General features: G+C 49.1%; 1 protein-coding gene across 4 annotated transcripts in view; it reads right to left on the minus strand.

Annotated features, from left to right (window-relative positions):
• LOC110534842 (actin-binding LIM protein 3) overlaps positions 1 to 18782 on the minus strand; it is a 122038-nt gene that overhangs the window by 85213 nt on the left and 18043 nt on the right. For all 4 annotated transcript variants that reach the window (XM_036989672.1, XM_036989673.1, XM_036989671.1 and 1 more), the window contains exon 2: positions 6092 to 6250. In XM_036989672.1, the coding sequence (XP_036845567.1) occupies positions 6092 to 6250 (159 nt within the window). The remainder of the gene's footprint in view (positions 1 to 6091; positions 6251 to 18782) is intronic.

Consider the following 18782-nt stretch of genomic DNA (forward strand, 5'->3'; position numbering starts at 1 on the left):
CCTCCATTTTGTATCATTATGCAGAGTGAAATGGTTTGGAGATGAAAGTACCCGGCTCTTATAGACATCTCCACTGAGTCATCACCACATACTGTAGCTATATGCCAAGAAGGCTGGACCAGTGTGTGTGTGTGTGTGTGTGTCTATTTCTACATAATGTCTGGCTGCAGACTGGCACAGCTCCCTCCTGCTTATTTATTGTCTCTCCTCCTACCCATTGGCCAACAGATTATTTCCTGGGACGCCCAATATCCCCAGGACAGACAGAGACAGCCATATCCCCAGGACAGACAGACAGACAGCCATATCCCCAGGACAGACAGACAGCTATATCCCCAGGACATACAGAGACAGCCATATCCCCAGGACAGAGAGAGACACTGTGGGCAGGTCCCACAACCACAGCCTCCATTCTAGAGGCACTACTCATACTGTCCTCACAAGTGGAGCATAATGGGAACGCATTTCTTGGCAGACACTGTGTATAGAAATTAATTTTCTCCCTCTCATCCCATTTCACTCCCAGGTCCCAGCAGACTCTTCTCCTATTGCCTAGAGTTTGTTCCAGGATGCTCACTCAAATCTCCGACCATGCTACTAACTAACAAGCGATTGCATTGTCCACAACAGAGATCTGTGGTTCTGCGAGGTTCAAAGCTGCAAACACAAAGGCAAAGAGAGAAGTCTCTACAGGCCCATTTGGAAGAGACTGGCTGATTCATCAGTACGCTTAAGAGATGATCACTTTATACTGTAGAGGATTTCATCTAAACAGAATGTCGATGGCCAACAGAGAATCATTATCCCTTGTTGAGTGCAAACTGCTGAATCAATATTATAAAGTAATTACTTTTATCCCAGGAAGAAATGGTCCTACATAAAAACCTCAGATGGCGAAGCAAAGAGAAGCTGTCTTTTCCATTTATCTGCATTTATACTGTACACATTTATTCTGCATTTATACTGTACACATTTATTCTGCATTTATACTGTACACATTTATTCTGCATTTATACTGTACACATTTATTCTGCATTTATACTGTACACATTTATTCTGCATTTATACTGTACACATTTATTCTGCATTTATACTGTACACATGTATTCTGCATTTATACTTTACACATTTATTCTGCATTTATACTGTACACATTTATTCTGCATTTATACTGTACACATGTATTCTGCATTTATACTGTACACATTTATTCTGCATTTATACTGTACACATCTCGTAATTCAGCAAGCTGAGAGTTTCTCATTCTCTGCTTTTCTGTTTGCCCAAGTTCTTTGCCTGAGGACGACAACGACCCTGCAATCTAAGGCCTTCTCCTGAGACAGATGACCTCCACACCACTGCTCATACACCTGACGTTTGCCTCCTCTGTTCTCTTTACACTCTATATTTTTACAGACCAGCTACACTGACAATGTTAACTGGTACTCCTCCCTCTTTCTATCCAGCCTCTGCAGCGTTCTAAAGGGGAGTACTGGATTAACAAATCTAGAATCCACCCTACTATGACAACTGTAACTATTGTCTTGGAGAGATGAGACCCCCCAGAGAGCCAGAGAGCCACTATGGGCCAATGAGAGGGCCAGTGAGGGCCAGAGTGGGCCAGATGGCCAGTGAGTGTCAGAGTGAGTCAGAGAGAGTCAGATGACCAGTGAGAGCCTGATAGCCAGTCAGAGTCAGTTAGAAGTTTACAGACTAAGAGGCTGATTTGGTTTTGAACCTGCCGACTCCAGGATTCTATATTAGGGATTCTGTTTCCACATGCTCAGTTCTTTCCAGGTGCTCATGTCATGGTATTACCTCACACTGATAGCACATAAAATGGCCGGTTTTCATCCAGCCACTGGCTCCTAGTGTGGGATGATGGCTTGTTTGTTCACCACAAGACTCATCAATGGCCTCTTGTTTGGTGAGGGAAAATCTATTTCATGCATGGGCTGTTGTAACACTACAGGCATCTTGGCATGGCATGTTCCCCAGCTCATCACTGTGTCCTACGTCCCATCCTCCCTCACTGTCTCCCTCCCAGCTAGGACACAACAGACTTACGAAGGACATCCACACAACCCAAGCAAACAACAATGAGTCTATTACAAAATATGTTTTTCCTTCCCAAATTCCATCTCACTCCAACAGTGGGGGGGGGGGGGGGGGGGCGAGGTTAGGAAAAACACCTGCTCTCCACCAGCACTACTTAACCCTACACACTACCCACATCACCCACAACCACCAGCCCTACACACCACCCACATCACCCACAACCACCAGCCCTACTTAACCCTACACACCACACACATCACCCACAACCAACCACCAGCCCTACTTAACCCTACACACCACCCACATCACCCACAACCACCTGCCCTACTTAACCCTACACACCACCCACATCACCCACAACCAACCACCAGCCCTACTTAACCCTACACACCACCCACATCACCCACAACCAACCACCAGCCCTACTTAACCCTACACACCACCCACATCACCCACAACCACCAGCCCTACTTAACCCTACACACCACCCACATCACCCACAACCAACCACCAGCCCTACTTAACCCTACACACCACCCACATCACCCACAACCAACCACCAGCCCTACTTAACCCTACACACCACCCACATCACCCACAACCAACCACCATCCCTACTTAACCCTACACACCACCCACATCACCCACAACCAACCACCAGCCCTACTTAACCCTACACACCACCCACATCACCCACAACCACCTGCCCTACTTAACCCTACACACCACCCACATCACCCACAACCACCAGCCCTACTTAACCCTACACACCACCCACATCACCCACAACCACCAGCCCTACTTAACCCTACACACCACCCACATCACCCACAACCAACCACCAGCCCTACTTAACCCTACACACCACCCACATCACTCGCAACCACCAGCCCAGCCCTACACACCACCCACATCCCCCACAGCTGTAGGAGGAGGGGCTCTGAGGAGGGCAGGTCAGCCAGAAGCTGAGGTGTCTGTCTGTCCTGGTGGAGTTGGGGACGTCAGGTTTCAGTCTGCAGCTCTCAGTCTGCAGCTCTCAGTCTGCAGCTCTCAGTCTGCAGCTCTCAGTCTGCACTCACTAGCCTCAGCAGGACACAAAGAAGGAAAGTGTGTGGGTGGACTGCTGCTGCTGCTGGTACTAATAGAGAAAACAGACAACATGAGGAAAATACTGTCGGTAGAGAATGAGAGATACAGAGAGAGAGATACCTTGGGCAGGGAATGAGCGAGAGAGCTACTGTGGACAGGGAATGAGAGAGAGAGAGATAGAGAGAGAGAGAGAGAGTAACCGTGGGCAGGGAATGAGAGAGAGAGAGAGCTACTGTGGGCAGGGAATGAGAGATACTGTGGGCAGGGAAGGAGAGATACTGTGGGCAGGGAATGAGAAATATTGTGGGCAGGGAATGAGAGAGAGAGAGCTACTGTGGGCAGGGAATGAGAGAGAGAGATACTGTGGGCAGGGAATGAGAGATACAGAGAGAGAGATACTGTGGGCAGAGAATGAGAGAGAGAGATACTGTGGGCAGGGAATGAGAGAGATACTGTGGGCAGGGAATGAGAGAGATACTGTGGGCAGGGAATGAGAGAGAAAGACTGTGGGCAGGGAATGAGAGAGAGACTGGGCAGGGAATGAGAGAGAGAGAGACTGTGGGCAGGCAATGAGAGAGAGACTGTGGGCAAGGAATAAGAGAGAGAGACTGTGGGCAGGGAATGAGAGAGAGAATGTGGGCAGGGAATGAGAGAGAGACTGTGGGCAGAGAATGAGAGAGAGAGACTGTGGGCAAGGAATGAGAGAGAGAGACTGTGGGCAGGGAATGAGAGAGAGACTGTGGGCAGGGAATGAGAGGGCGAGACTGTGGGCAGGGGATGAGAGATACAGAGAGAGACTGGGCAGGGACTGTGGGCAGAAAGAGAGAGAGAGACTGTGGGCAGGGAATGAGAGAGAGAGAGACTGGGCAGGGAATGAGAGAGAGAGACTGTGGGCAGGGAAGGAGAGAGAGAGACTGTGGGCAGGGAATGAGAGGGCGAGACTGTGGGCAGGGGATGAGAGATACAGAGAGAGACTGGGCAGAGACTGTGGGCAGAAAGAGAGAGAGAGACTGTGGGCAGGGAATGAGAGAGAGAGAGACTGGGCAGGGAATGAGAGAGAGAGAGACTGTGGGCAGGGAAGGAGAGAGAGACTGTGGGCAGGGAATGAGAGAGAGACTGTGGGCAGGGAATGAGAGATACAGAGAGAGACTGGGCAGGGAATGAGAGAGAGACTGTGGGCATGGACTGTGGGCAGAAAGAGAGAGAGAGACTGTGGGCAGAGAATGAGAGATACAGAGAGAAACTGTGGGCAGGGAATGAGAGAGACTGTGGGCAGGGAATGAGAGAGAGACTGGGCAGGGAATGAGCGATACAGAGAGAAACTGTGGGCAGGGAATGAGAGAGACTGTGGGCAGGGAATGAGAGAGAGACTGTGGGCAGGGAATGAGACAGAGATAGAGACTGTGGGCAGGGAATGAGAGAGAGACTGTGGGCAGGGAATGAGAGTGAGACTGTGGGCTGGGAATGAGAGATACAGAGAGAGACTGGGCAGGGAATGAGAGAGAGACTGTGGGCATGGACTGTGGGCAGAAAGAGAGAGAGAGACTGTGGGCAGAGAATGAGAGATACAGAGAGAAACTGTGGGCAGGGAATGAGAGAGACTGTGGGCAGGGAATGAGAGAGAGAGACTGTGGGCAGGGAATGAGAGAGAGACTGTGGGCAGGGAATGAGTGATACAGAGAGAGACTGGGCAGGGAATGAGAGAGAGACTGTGGGCATGGACTGTGGGCAGAAAGAGAGAGAGAGACTGTGGGCAGAGAATGAGAGATACAGAGAGAAACTGTGGGCAGGGAATGAGAGAGACTGTGGGCAGGGAATGAGAGAGAGACTGGGCAGGGAATGAGAGATACAGAGAGAAACTGTGGGCAGGGAATGAGAGAGACTGTGGGCAGGGAATGAGAGAGAGACTGTGGGCAGGGAATGAGACAGAGATAGAGACTGTGGGCAGGGAATGAGAGAGAGACTGTGGGCAGGGAATGAGAGCGAGACTGTGGGCTGGGAATGAGAGATACAGAGAGAGACTGGGCAGGGAATGAGATAGAGACTGTGGGCAGGGACTGTGGGCAGAAAGAGAGAGAGAGACTGTGGGCAGGGAATGAGAGAGAGACTGTGGGCAGGGAATGAGAGAGAGAGAGTTAGAGAGACAAAGAGACAGAGAGAGAAACTGAACAGATGAAAGAAAGAGGAGAGAGAGGGACGAGAGATCTATAGAGACAGACAGTAAGATAATGAGCATGAAGGAGAAGGGAGATGAAGGGAGATTTATATATGTTGTAGCAAGAAAACGGCAACCACCTTGCTGTGCCCCAGAGCACCCAGGAACGGCTCCTATTGGCTGATACTGGCGGAGAGAGTAACCAGCATCCAAGGCAAGTTGCCCCCTAACACTGTTACCACAGCAACAGCTTGCATAATAAACAAGACCACGTGAGTACCGGCAGTTTGGAAATGGTTTCTGACAATGGAAGGGAATGGCCCACCTCCACCTGCCTATTCTTCTTCTGGCTGCTTCTAGGCACTACAAGTGGCTTCCTTAGGTGAAACACGAGTAGAAAATACCACTCTGAAAATATGAAACACTCATTTATAGGTTTAACAATAAGATAAACCCTACAAGTTGGCAGTTTATCTTGTCTTCATTGTCCTGTCTACCATGAAGAGCTCTCAGCAGGCTTCTCTTGCTATTCCTTTGTTGAGGCTGTGTGCTTTTCTCCTGATGCCTTGAGCAACCCAGGGGGTGTCAGGGAGACAGATTATCTCTCTCTCTCTGATAGCTAATGGTTTCTACTGGGACTGGCAGAGTGCTGCTAGACTGTGGAGGCTAGGGATGTCTAGAGAACAGACACACGGATAGACAGACAGACAGACAGACAGACAGGTGGACGGACAGATGGACAGACAGCTGGATGGAAGGCAGGCAGACGGACAGACAGAAGGGTCTTACCTTGGCAGGTGAAGCACTTGACATGGAAGTGGACATTCTGCACACGAACCACCTCTCCCTTACAGACCTCCCGGCAGCGGAGACAGTGGATGGTCACGGCGCCACGCCCGCTATTGCCGCTCGGGCTGCTTCCGTAGGCGCTGTGCCGGTAAGGCCCTGCTGGAGACCACAGGAGAGAAGAGGTAAGGTCAGAGGTCACACCCGCTGGACACCTACCAAGGCCGGCCCGCTCATTAGGCAGGATTATCCGGTCGCCTATGGCGGCAGATTGACGAAGGCAAAATGTTTTGACCCAGACTCCAACAACAACACATACAACCTCACATAACTCCTCCCCAAAACAATGACAATTTCTCTCAACCAGTGGCACAAAGCTTTTTAGGTGAGTGTTGATGACGCCCTGTGATAAGCAGGGCCCACTTGGTCAAAGGCAGGGGCGGGAACTATTTTTATTCTCCAGGGTGATGTTGGAGAAACTCATTGCTGCAGCTCCACCAGTTTCATATTTATTTTGTACCTAACATAAATCCTGTAGCACATATAGGATATGGCAGAAATAGTATGTGGCCTTTTCTGTAGCCTACAGGTTAGAGATCAAATGGATGACAATGTAATGAGACGGACACTGTTTACATCATGCAGGTTCCTTCGATCAAATAGCCTAACCTAAATGCGAAGTCATGTTAACAAACATATCCTAAAAACTGGACAGGTGGAAGTAAAATGGACAATATGAAATGGACCAATCACAACTGTTGTCCAGGAGTTTCACCCCATTGTCATGATCAGTGGTTTCAAATGGACCAATCACAACTGTTGTCCAGGAGTTTCACCCCATTGTCATGATCAGTGGTTTCAAATGGACCAATCACAACTGTTGTCCAGGAGTTTCACCCCATTGTCATGATCAGTGGTTTCAAATGGACCAATCACAACTGTGATCAGTGGTTTCAAATGGACCAATCACAACTGTGATCAGTGGTTTCAAGTTTGTATCCATCAATTTTGGACAAGCTGATCATAGTGAAAAATAATATACCTCTGCATTTCCCGTTGTGTAAACACAGTGCACATATAATCATAATAACTCCTGATAAAGTTGGGTAGCTGATATTCAGTGCTTAAATTGCCAAATTGATTCATTATAGGAATCAGGACTAATAAACCAATGCAACGGGACGTTTTACAAACAGTGGGCCTTATGAGACAATGTCTTTTTTGGGGTGTTGTACAAATGGTAGGCTTATTTTTTTTAAACTAGGAAAGTCAGTTAAGAACAAATTCTTATTTTCAATGACGGCCTAGGAACAGTGGGGTTAACTGCCTTGTTCAGGGGCAGAATGACAGATTTGTACCTTGTCAGCTCAGGGATTTGACCTTGCAACCTTTCGGTTACTAGTCCAACGCTCTAACCACTAGGCTACTCCATACAGATGGGCATTCATGCAATTCAATTGCACACACGCGCACACACACACACACACACACACACACACACACACACACACACACACACACACACACACACACACACACACACACACACACACACACACACACACACACACACACACACACACACACACACACACACACACACACACACACACACACACAACCTCTTTAAGATGAAGCCACCGACCAAAGCTGCCATTAAGAAATGGCACCTTTTGAGAGAGCCAGATAAAGAGTTTCAGTATGGTTGTCAGCGTGACCCTAAATCACAGACAGGGCCATCTTTTAGACCTGCCAATGCAATTAACATGCAGCCGTCAGTGTTGCAGCTGCAAACCACACATTCCTGCAACATCTGCTCTCTGCCGCAGATAACCAGGAGGGCTATTAGGAGGAGAACATGGGTGGGGAGCTGAGGAGGAGAACAGGTGTAGGGGGCTGAGGAGGAGAACAGGGGTAGGGGGCTGAGGAGGAGAACAGGGGTAGGGGGCTGAGGAGGAGAACAGGGGTAGGGGGCTGAGGAGGAGAACAGGGGTAGGGAGCTGAGGAGGAGAACAGGTGTAGGGGGCTGAGGAGGAGAACAGGGGTAGGGAGCTGAGGAGGAGAACAGGTGTAGGGGGCTGAGGAGGAGAACAGGGGTAGGGGAGCTGAGGAGGAGAACAGGTGTAGGGGGCTGAGGAGGAGAACAGGGGTAGGGGGCTGAGGAGGAGAACAGGGGTAGGGGAGCTGAGGAGGAGAACAGGGGTAGGGGGCTGAGGAGGAGAACAGTGGTAGGGAGCTGAGGAGGAGAACAGGTGTGGAAGGCTAAGGAGGAGAACAGGGGTAGGGGGCTGAGGAGGAGAACAGGGGTAGGGGGCTGAGGAGGAGAACAGGGGTAGGGGAGCTGAGGAGGAGAACAGGGGTAGGGGGCTGAGGAGGAGAACAGGGGTAGGGGAGCTGAGGAGGAGAACAGGGGTAGGGGAGCTGAGGAGGAGAACAGGGGTAGGGGAGCTGAGGAGGAGAACAGGGGTAGGGGAGCTGAGGAGGAGAACAGGGGTAGGGGGCTGAGGAGGAGAACAGGGGTAGGGGGCTGAGGAGGAGAACAGGGGTAGGGGAGCTGAGGAGGAGAACAGGGGTAGGGGGCTGAGGAGGAGAACAGGGGTAGGGGAGCTGAGGAGGAGAACAGGTGTGGAAGGCTAAGGAGGAGAACAGGGGTGCAGGTGTTTCTGTCAGGGGTCGACCTCTAGCTCTAGGTCCACATCTTAAACCACAGAACAAAGCCACGTTAGCGGAAAGAAACACAACCACATATAATAAGATCGCTGTGGTTCAAATTTGACCTTTGACATCAACAGCCATCTCATTGTATGTGATATTCTGATTTACTCTAGTTTGTGACAACTCTTCAATTCTTATTCTGTCTTTTTACTGTTGTTTTTATTTCTTTACTTAAATATTGTTCACCTAATACTTTTTTTGCACTATTGGTTAGAGCCTGTAAGTAAGCATTTCACTGTTGTATCCGTCGCATGTGACAAATTTGATATTCATTTGTTTCCTGCTCGGCTGCTCCTTGTATTGAACATTGATGGCACAATGATCGCGTTTGACTGAGCAGGATCGGTCTCAAAGCCATGATGACATAATAACTAGTGATGAAGAAAAAATAATGTAACCCAGAGCATAGGTCTATGACTGTGGGTGACAACAACACAGCCTGGGAAGACAACAACACAGCCTGGGGAGACATTAACACAGCCTGGGTTTACATTAACACAGCCTGGGTTTACATTAACACAGCCTGGGGAGACATTAACACAGCCTGGGGAGACATTAACACAGCCTGGGGAGACATTAACACAGCCTGGGGAGACATTAACACAGCCTTGGGAGACAACAACACAGCCTTGGGAGACATTAACACAGCCTGGGGAGACAACAACACAGCCTGGAGAGACAACAACACAGCCTGGGGAGACATTAACACAGCCTGGGGAGACAACAACACAGCCTGGGGAGACAACAACACAGCCTGGGGAGACAACAACACAGCCTGGGGAGACAACAACACAGCCTTGGGAGACAACAACACAGCCTTGGGAGACAACAACACAGCCTGGGGAGACAACAACACAGCCTGGAGAGACAACAACACAGCCTGGGGAGACATTAACACAGCCTGGGGAGACAACAACACAGCCTGGGGAGACAACAACACAGCCTGGGGAGACAACAACACAGCCTGGGGAGACAACAACACAGCCTTGGGAGACAACAACACAGCCTTGGGAGACAACAACACAGCCTGGGGAGACATTAACACAGCCTGGGGAGACATTAACACAGCCTGGGGAGACATTAACACAGCCTGGGGAGACATGAACACAGCCTGGGGAGACATTAACACAGCCTGGGGAGACATTAACACAGCCTGGGGAGACATGAACACAGCCTGGGGAGACATTAACACAGCCTGGGGAGACATTAACACAGCCTGGGGAGACAACAACACAGCCTGGGGAGACATTAACACAGCCTGGGGAGACATTAACACAGCCTGGGGAGACATTAACACAGCATGCAATACTATCACGCTAATCACAGGCTTGAGGTAGGGTGAAAGGAGCCACAAAGCAAATAGGAAATGGATCAATATACTGATATGATATACTATAGCATGTCAGGATTACATCTCCCTAGGCCTACAGCATGCCAGAGATGGAAATATGTACAATGTGTGTATGTCAAATGTTCAGTCATGCCACATGGTTGACCACAACCTGGATATTCCCATAACTGTATCAGTGAGATTCTTATGCTGTGAGAAATTCATGCTGGCTGAACATATGAACGATGGGTTTTGGTCCAGCCAGGATCACCTCTATTAGGAGGTCGTCCTCAGCTCCAGCTTTACTTCTGAAACTAGCAGAAATACAGTAATTTGAAACAAAGTCTGTCAGCGCTTGTTTTATCTTTCTCTAACTAGACTCTGGGAGGATTACTGTTCACGAGGGCTTCCATTAACAGAGGGCTGAAAATGGAACTAAAATAGGATGAAAGTAGAAGACATATTGAGCTGTGGTGCTGTGATGACCGGTGGCTGACCTACCTGCTGACTACCTTGATGTCTCAGTGAGACAGCCAGCCAGACAGATGGACAGCCAGACAGCCAGCCAGACAGATGGACAGCCAGACAAACAGATAGACAGACGAACAGACAGACAGACAGACAGACGGACAGTCAGACAGACGGACCAGACAGACAGACGGACCAGACAGACAGACGGACCAGACAGACAGATGGACCAGACAGACAGACAGACACAGACAGCCAGACAGATGGACCAGACAGGCAGACAGATGGACAAGACAGGCAGACAGACAGCCAGACAGACAGACAGATGGACCAGACAGGCAGACAGACAGACAGACAGACAGACAGACAGACAGACAGACAGACAGACAGACAGACAGATGGACAGCCAGACAGACAGACAGACAGATGGTCAGCCAGACAGATGGACCAGACAGGCAGACAGATGGACAGCCAGACAGATGGACCAGACAGGCAGGCAAACAGACGGACAGCCAGAAAGACAGACAGACAGACAGACAGACAGACAGACAAACAGACAGACAGACAGACAGACAGACAGACAGACAGACAGACAGACAGACAGACAGACAGACAGACAGACAGACAGACAGACAGACAGACAGACAGACAGACAGACAGATACTTACTGGAGATAATATATTGTCTTAGACTGGGCTTGACAGTCACACATTTCCCAGGGTTCTTGGAAAGCCACCCACTCTCAAGAGATCAAGTGGGATTTTTGATCAAATTCATTACAAAGTGTATTTTCCAGTGTCAGCGCTTTGGAGGAGAAGGCAACGCTAAAGAGGGTATCCTAGGACGATGTTAGGCCCAGGGTCTAAAGTTGTCCAGCTGAATTCATTCACAGCAAGGCGTGACATAGAACAGAACAGCCACGGCAGTCCCGGGAGAATCTGTGACATACTGTACCAAGAAGCAAAGCAAACAAAAGACCAAAGGGGTCTGAAGAGTGGGAAAATGAACTGATCACCAGTCAACGGCCTGCTAAATAACGCTATGTTTCTGATCTCCTGTCGGATGGGTTATTTATTTGGTAATACTGCACTTGACGTAGGCAATAGGCATTCATAACTCCTTCCACGAGTCATGAGAATAACCATTTGTCTGAGCCGGTGTGTTTGTGAGGGTTGTTTAGGTTTGAACAGTGAGGCGGTGTGGTGGAGCCCATGAGGGGAGGGGGGAGAGGAGAGTGGGGAGAGGAGAGGAAAGGGGGGGAGAAGGGAGTGGGGAGAGAAGAGGAGAGGAGAGGGGAGGAGAGGAGAGTGGGGAGAGAAGAGGAAAGGGGGGAGAAGAAAGGGGAGGAGAGGAGAGTGGGGAGAGAAGAGGAGAGGGGAGGAGAGGAGAGTGGAGGAAAGGAGAGGAGAGGAGAGTGGGGAGAGGAGAGGGGAGTGGGGAGAGAAGAGGGGAGGAGAGGGGAGTAGAGGAGAGGAGAGTGGGGAGAGAAGAGGAAAGGGGAGGAGAGGAGAGGAGAGTGGGGAGAGGAGAGTGGGGAGAGGAGAGCGGAGGGGAGAGGAGAGGAGAGGGGAAGAGAGGAAATGGGAGGAGAGTGGGGAGAGTAGGGAGAGGAGAGGGGAATATAGTGGGGAGAGGAAAGGGGAGAGGAGGAGAGGAGAGGGAAGGGGAGGAGTGGGGAGAAAAGGAGAGGAGAGGGGAGAAAAGGAGAGTGTGGATGGGGAGGACATGTGTAATCTCCTCCCATGCTGCTTGGTGACGAGTCGTGCGACACACGCACACAGAGGGGTGGGGAGGGGGCAGAGCAGGATTACAGTCTCTCATCCCCTGTGTGGAGCTGTCTAAATCCTTATTAGAGGAGAGGAGTCTTTAGATGTATAGTCTCAAAGCCCCTCCCTCAATGGACATTACTGGAACAATGTCACTCTTAATATACGAGGAGATAAACTGGTTAATCTCTCAAAAGGATGATGTGTTGTGTACAGCAGGCCTAAATGTTAGGATAAAAACAAACAGAAATATGTCCTGATGCCATAAACTTGAATCCAATATGCTGTATTTTCTGTGAGTTATTGATATCTCCGTTATAGCTCTAATCCACTACAACAGGATTTACAGTAACCCTACAGCATCGCAGTTACCCTCTGATACAACTGGGCCCTGCTACAGCATCGCAGTTACCATCTGATACTACTGGGCCCTTCTACAGCATCACAGTTACCATCTGATACTACTGGGCCGTGCTACAGCATCACACTTACCCTCAGTCTACTGGGCCCTGCTACAGCATCACAGTTACCCTCTGATACTACTGGGCCCTTCTACAGCATCACAGTTACCATCTGATACTACTGGGCCCTTCTACAGCATCACAGTTACCCTCTGATACTACTGGGCCGTGCTACAGCATCACAGTTACCCTCTGATACTACTGGGCCCTTCTACAGCATCACAGTTACCCTCTGATACTACTGGGCCGTGCTACAGCATCACAGTTACCATCTGATACTACTGGGCCGTGCTACAGCATCACAGTTACCCTCTGATACTACTGGGCCCTGCTACTACAGCATCACAGTTACCCTCTGATACTACTGGGCCCTGCTACTACAGCATCACAGTTACCATCTGATACTACTGGTCCCTGCTACAGCATCACAGTTACCCTCTGATACTACTGGGCCCTGCTACAGCATCACAGTTACCCTCTGATACTACTGGGCCCTGCTACAGCATCACAGTTACCCTCTGATACTACTGGGCCCTGCTACAGCATCACACTTACCCTCTGAAACTACTGGGCCCTGCTACATCATCACACTTACCATATGATACTACTGGGCCCTGCTACAGCATCACAGTTACCCTCTGATACTACTGGGCCCTTCTACAGCAGCACAGTTACCCTCTGATACTACTGGGCCCTGCTACAGCATCACACTTACCATCTGATACTACTGGGCCCTGCTACAGCATCACAGTTACCCTCAGTCTACTGGACCCTGCTACAGCATCACAGTTACCCTCTGATAATACTGGGCCCTTCTACAGCATCACAGTTACCCTCTGATACTACTGGGCCCTGCTACAGCATCACACTTACCATCTGATACTACTGGGCCCTGCTACAGCATCACAGTTACCATCTGATACTACTGGGCCCTGCTACAGCATCACAGTTACCCTCAGTCTACTGGACCCTGCTACAGCATCACAGTTACCCTCTGATACTACTGGGCCCTGCTACAGCATCACACTTACCATCTGATACTACTGGGACCTGCTACAGCATCACAGTTACCCTCTGATACTACTGGGCCCTGCTACAGCATCACACTTACCATCTGATACTACTGGGCCCTGCTACAGCATCACACTTACCATCTGATACTACTGGGCCCTGCTACAGCATCAAAGATACCATCTGATACTACTGGGCCCTGCTACAGCATCACAGATACCATCTGATACTACTGGGCCCTGCTACAGCATCAAAGATACCATCTGATACTACTGGGCCCTGCTACAGCATCACAGTTACCATCTGATACTACTGGGCCCTGCTACAGCATCACACTTACCATCTGATACTACTGGGCCCTGCTACAGCATCACACTTACCATCTGATACTACTGGGCCCTGCTACAGCATCACAGTTACCCTCTGATACTACTGGGCCCTTCTACAGCATCACACTTACCATCTGATACTACTGGGCCCTGCTACAGCATCCCACTTACCATCTGATACTACTGGGCCCTGCTACAGCATCAAAGATACCATCTGATACACCTGGGCCCTGCTACAGCATCACAGTTACCATCTGATACTACTGGGCCCTGCTACAGTAGAACCACACTAGTGAGCGCCACTGGCCTCACAGGGAAATCAGCTCTGATAGCTCTAAAATGTGCTGCTAATTGTCCTGGCATGGGTGTGAGTGTGTTCTGCCTGGGAGATTAGTGTCTGAGAAGATGACCCTAGATTGAATCTGACAGCCGAAGGCTTTGTCTGTAACTACTACAGTAATACCCCTCCCTCACTTAGACAAGAGCAGAGACTAACATTAACATGTTAGAGGCAGGTAGCCTAGTGGTTAGAGAGTTGGACTAATAACCGGAAGGTTGCTGGATTGAATCCCCGAGCTGACAAGGTAAAAATCTGTCATTCTGCCCCTGAACAAAGCAGTTAACCCACTGTTCCCCAGTAGGCCGTCATTGTAAATAAGAATTTGTTCTTAACTGACTTGCCTGGTTAAATAAATCAAATGAAACCCCAGCATGATGGAACAGTGGATGACACGTTATGAAAGAGGAACCGATGCTCTATGATCACTTCGACTGTTGTCGTCACAGTCACATATATATCAAATCACATTTTATTTGTCACATACACATGGTTAATGTGAGTGTAGCGAAATGCTTGTGCTTCTAGTTCCGACAATGCAGTAATAACCAACAAGTAATCTAGCTAACAATTCCAAAACTACTACCTTATAGACAGACACAAGTGTAAGGGGATAAAGAATATGTACATAAAGATATATGAATGAGTGATGGAACAGAGCAGCATAGGCAGATACAGCAGATGGTATTGAGTACAGTATGTACAAATGAGATGAGTATGTAAACAAAGTGGCATAGTTAAAGTGGCTAGTGCATGGTTAGCAGTGGCTAGTGCATGGTTAGCAGGTGTTTGCAGGTGTTAATGGTCACATGGTAAGCAGGTGTTTATGTTCACATGGTTAGCAGGTGTTAATGGTTACATGGTTAGCAGGTGTTAGTGGTCACATGGTTAGCAGGTGTTAATGGTCACATGGTTAGCAGGTGTAAATGGTCACATGGTTAGCAGGTGTTAATGGTCACATGGTTAGCAGGTGTTAATGGTAGCAGGTGTTAATGGTCACATGGTTAGCAGGTGTTAATGGTCACATGGTTAGCAGGTGTTATGAGTCACATGGTTAGCAGGTGTTAATGGTCACATGGTTAGCAGGTGTTAATGGTCACATGGTTAGCAGGTGTTAATGGTCACATGGTTAGCAGGTGTTAATGGGCACATGGTTAGCAGGTGTTAATGCGAGTGTAGCGAAATGCTTGTGCTTCTAGTTCCGACCACGCAGTAATATCTAACGAGTAATCTAACCTAACAATTTCACAACAACTACCTTATACACACAAGTGTAAAGGAATTAATACGAATATGTACATATAAATATATAAATGAGTGATGGCCAAATGGCATAGGCAAGATGCAGTAGATGGTATAGAGTACAGTATATACACATGAGATGAGTAATGTAGGGTATGTTAACATATAAAAGTGGCATTGTTTAAAGTGGCTAGTGATACATTACATCAAGATGGCAAGATGCAGTAGATGGTATAGAGTACAGCATATACATATGAGATGAGTAATGTAGGGTAAGTAAACATTATATAATATAAAGTGGCTAGTGATAAATTGATTACAACAATTTTTCTGTTATTAAAGTGGCTGGAGTTGAGTCAGTATGTTGGCAGCAGACACTCAATGTTAGTGGTGGCTGTTTAACACTCTGATGGCCTTGAGATAGAAGCTGTTTTTCAGTCTCTCGGTCCCCGTGTTGATGCACCTGTACTGACCTCGCCTTCCGGATGATAGCGGGGTGAACAGGTAGTGACTCAGGTGGTTGTTGTCCTTGATGATCTTTTTGGCTTTCCTGTGACATCGGGTGGTGTAGGTGTCCTGGAGAGCAGGTAGTTTGCCCCCGGTGATGCGTTGTGCAGACCTCACTACCCTCTGGAGAGCCTTACGGTTATGGGCGGAGCAGTTGCCGTACCAGGCGGTGATACAGCCCGACAGGATGCTCTCGATTGTGCATCTGTAGAAGTTTGTGATTGTTTTTGGTGACAAGCCGAATTTCTTCAGCCTCCTGAGTTTGAAGAGGCGCTGCTGCGCCTTCTTCACCACGCTGTCTGTGTGGGTGGACCATTTCAATTTGACCGTGATGTGTACGCCGAGGAACTTCAAATTCTCCACCCTCTCCACTACTGTCCCGTCAATGTAGATAGGGGGCTGCTCCCTCTGCTGTTTCCTGAAGTCCACGATCATCTCTTTTGTTTTGTTGACATTGAGTGTGAGGTTATTTTCCTGACACCACACTCCGAGGAACCTCACCTCCTCCCTGTAGGCCGCCTCGTTGTTGTTGGTAATCAAGCCTACCACTGTAGTGTTGTCCGCAAACTTGATGATTGAGTTGGAGGCGTGCGTGGCCACGCAGTCGTGGGTGAACAGGGAGTACAGGAGAGGGCTGAGAAGGCACCCTTGTGGGGACCCAGTGTTGAGTATCAGCGGGGTGGAGATATTGTTACCTACCCTCACCACCTGGGGGCGGCCCATCAGGAAGTCCAGGACCCAGTTGCACAAGGCGGGGTCGAGACCCAGGGTCTCGAGCTTAATGATGAGTTTGGAGGGTACTATGGTGTTAAATGCTGAGGCTGAGCTGTAATCGATGAACAGCATTCTCACATAGGTATTCCTCTTGTCCAGATGGGTTAGGGCAGTGTGCAATGTGATGGCGATTGCGTCGTCTGTGGACTTATTGGGGCGGTAAGCAAATTGGAGTGGGTCTAGGGTGTCAGGTAGGGTGGAGGTGATATGATCCTTGACTAGTCTCTCAAAGCACTTCATGATGACGGAAGTGAGTGCTACTTTCTTGGGAACAGGAACAATGGTGGCCCTCTTGAAGCATGTGGGAACAGCAGCCTGGGATAAGGATTGATTGAATATGTCTGTAAACACACCAGCCAGCTGGTCTGCGCATGGTCTGAGGACGAGGCCGGGGATGTCGTCTGGGCCTGCAGCCTTGCGAGGGTTAACACGTTTATATGTTTTACTCACGTTGGCTACAGTGAAGGAGAGCCCGCAGGTTTTGGTAGCGGGCCGTGTCAGTGGCACTGTATTGTCCTCAAAGCGAGCAAAAAAGTTGTTTAGTCTGTCTGGGAGCAAGACATCGTGGTCCGCGACGGGACTGGTTTTTCTTTTGTAGTCTGTGATTGACTGTAGACCCTGCCACATACCTCTCAATCCACGGTTTCTGGTCGGGGAATGTTTTAATAGACGCTGTAGGTAGAACATCACCGATGCACTTGTTAATAAACTTGCACGCCGAATCAGCGTATTCGTCAATGTTGTTGTTCGCCGCAATGCAAAACATATCCCAGTCCACGTGATCGAAGCAATCTTGAAGCGTGGAATCCGATTGGTCGGACCAGCGTTGAACAGACCTGAGCGCGGGTGCTTCCTGTTTTAGTTACTGTCTATAGGCTGGGAGCAACAAAATGGAGTCGTGGTCAGCTTTTCCAAAGGGAAGTTAGAACAACAGTGGTCTAGGGTTTTGCCAGCCCTGGTAGCACAATCGATATGCTGATAGAATTTGGGAAGCCTTGTTTTCAGATTAGCCTTTTTAAAATCCCCAGCTACAATAAATGCATCCTCAGGATATGTGGTTTCCAGTTTACGTAGAGTCCAATAAAGTTCTTTCACTGCCATCGATGTTTCTGCTTGGGGGGGAATATACACAACTGTGATTATGATCGAAGAGAATTCTCTTGGTAGATAAAGAGGTCGGCAATTGATTGTGAGGAATTCTAAGTCAGGTGAACAAAAGGATTTGAGTTCCTGTATGTTGTTACGATCACACCATGTCTCGTTAATCATAAGGCATACACCCCCGCCCTTCTTCTTACCAGAGAGATGCTTGTTTCTGTCGGCGCGATGCGTGAAGAAACCAGCTGGCTGTACCGACTCCGATAGCGTGTCTCGAGTGAGCCATGTTTCCGTGAAGCAAAGAACGTTACAGTCTCTGATGTCTCTCTGGAATGCTACCCTTACTCGGATTTCGTCAACCTTGTTGTCAAGGGACTGGACATTAGCGAGTAGTATGCTCGGGAGCGGTGCGCGATGTGCCCGTCTACAGAGCCTGACCAGAAGACCGCTCCGTCTGCCCCTTCTACGGCGTCGTTGTTTTGGGTCGCCGGCTGGGATCCGATCCATTGTCCTGGGTGGTAGGCCAACCAGAGTATCCGCTTCAGGAAAGTCGTATTCCTGGTCGTAATGATGGTGAGTTGACGTTGCTCTTATATCCAGTAGTTCCTCCCGACTGTATGTAATAAAACCGAAGATTACCTGGGGTACCAATGTAA

This window comes from Oncorhynchus mykiss, chromosome 10 (genome assembly GCF_013265735.2).
Source record: "Oncorhynchus mykiss isolate Arlee chromosome 10, USDA_OmykA_1.1, whole genome shotgun sequence".
In the NCBI taxonomy this organism is placed as follows: domain Eukaryota; kingdom Metazoa; phylum Chordata; class Actinopteri; order Salmoniformes; family Salmonidae; genus Oncorhynchus; species Oncorhynchus mykiss.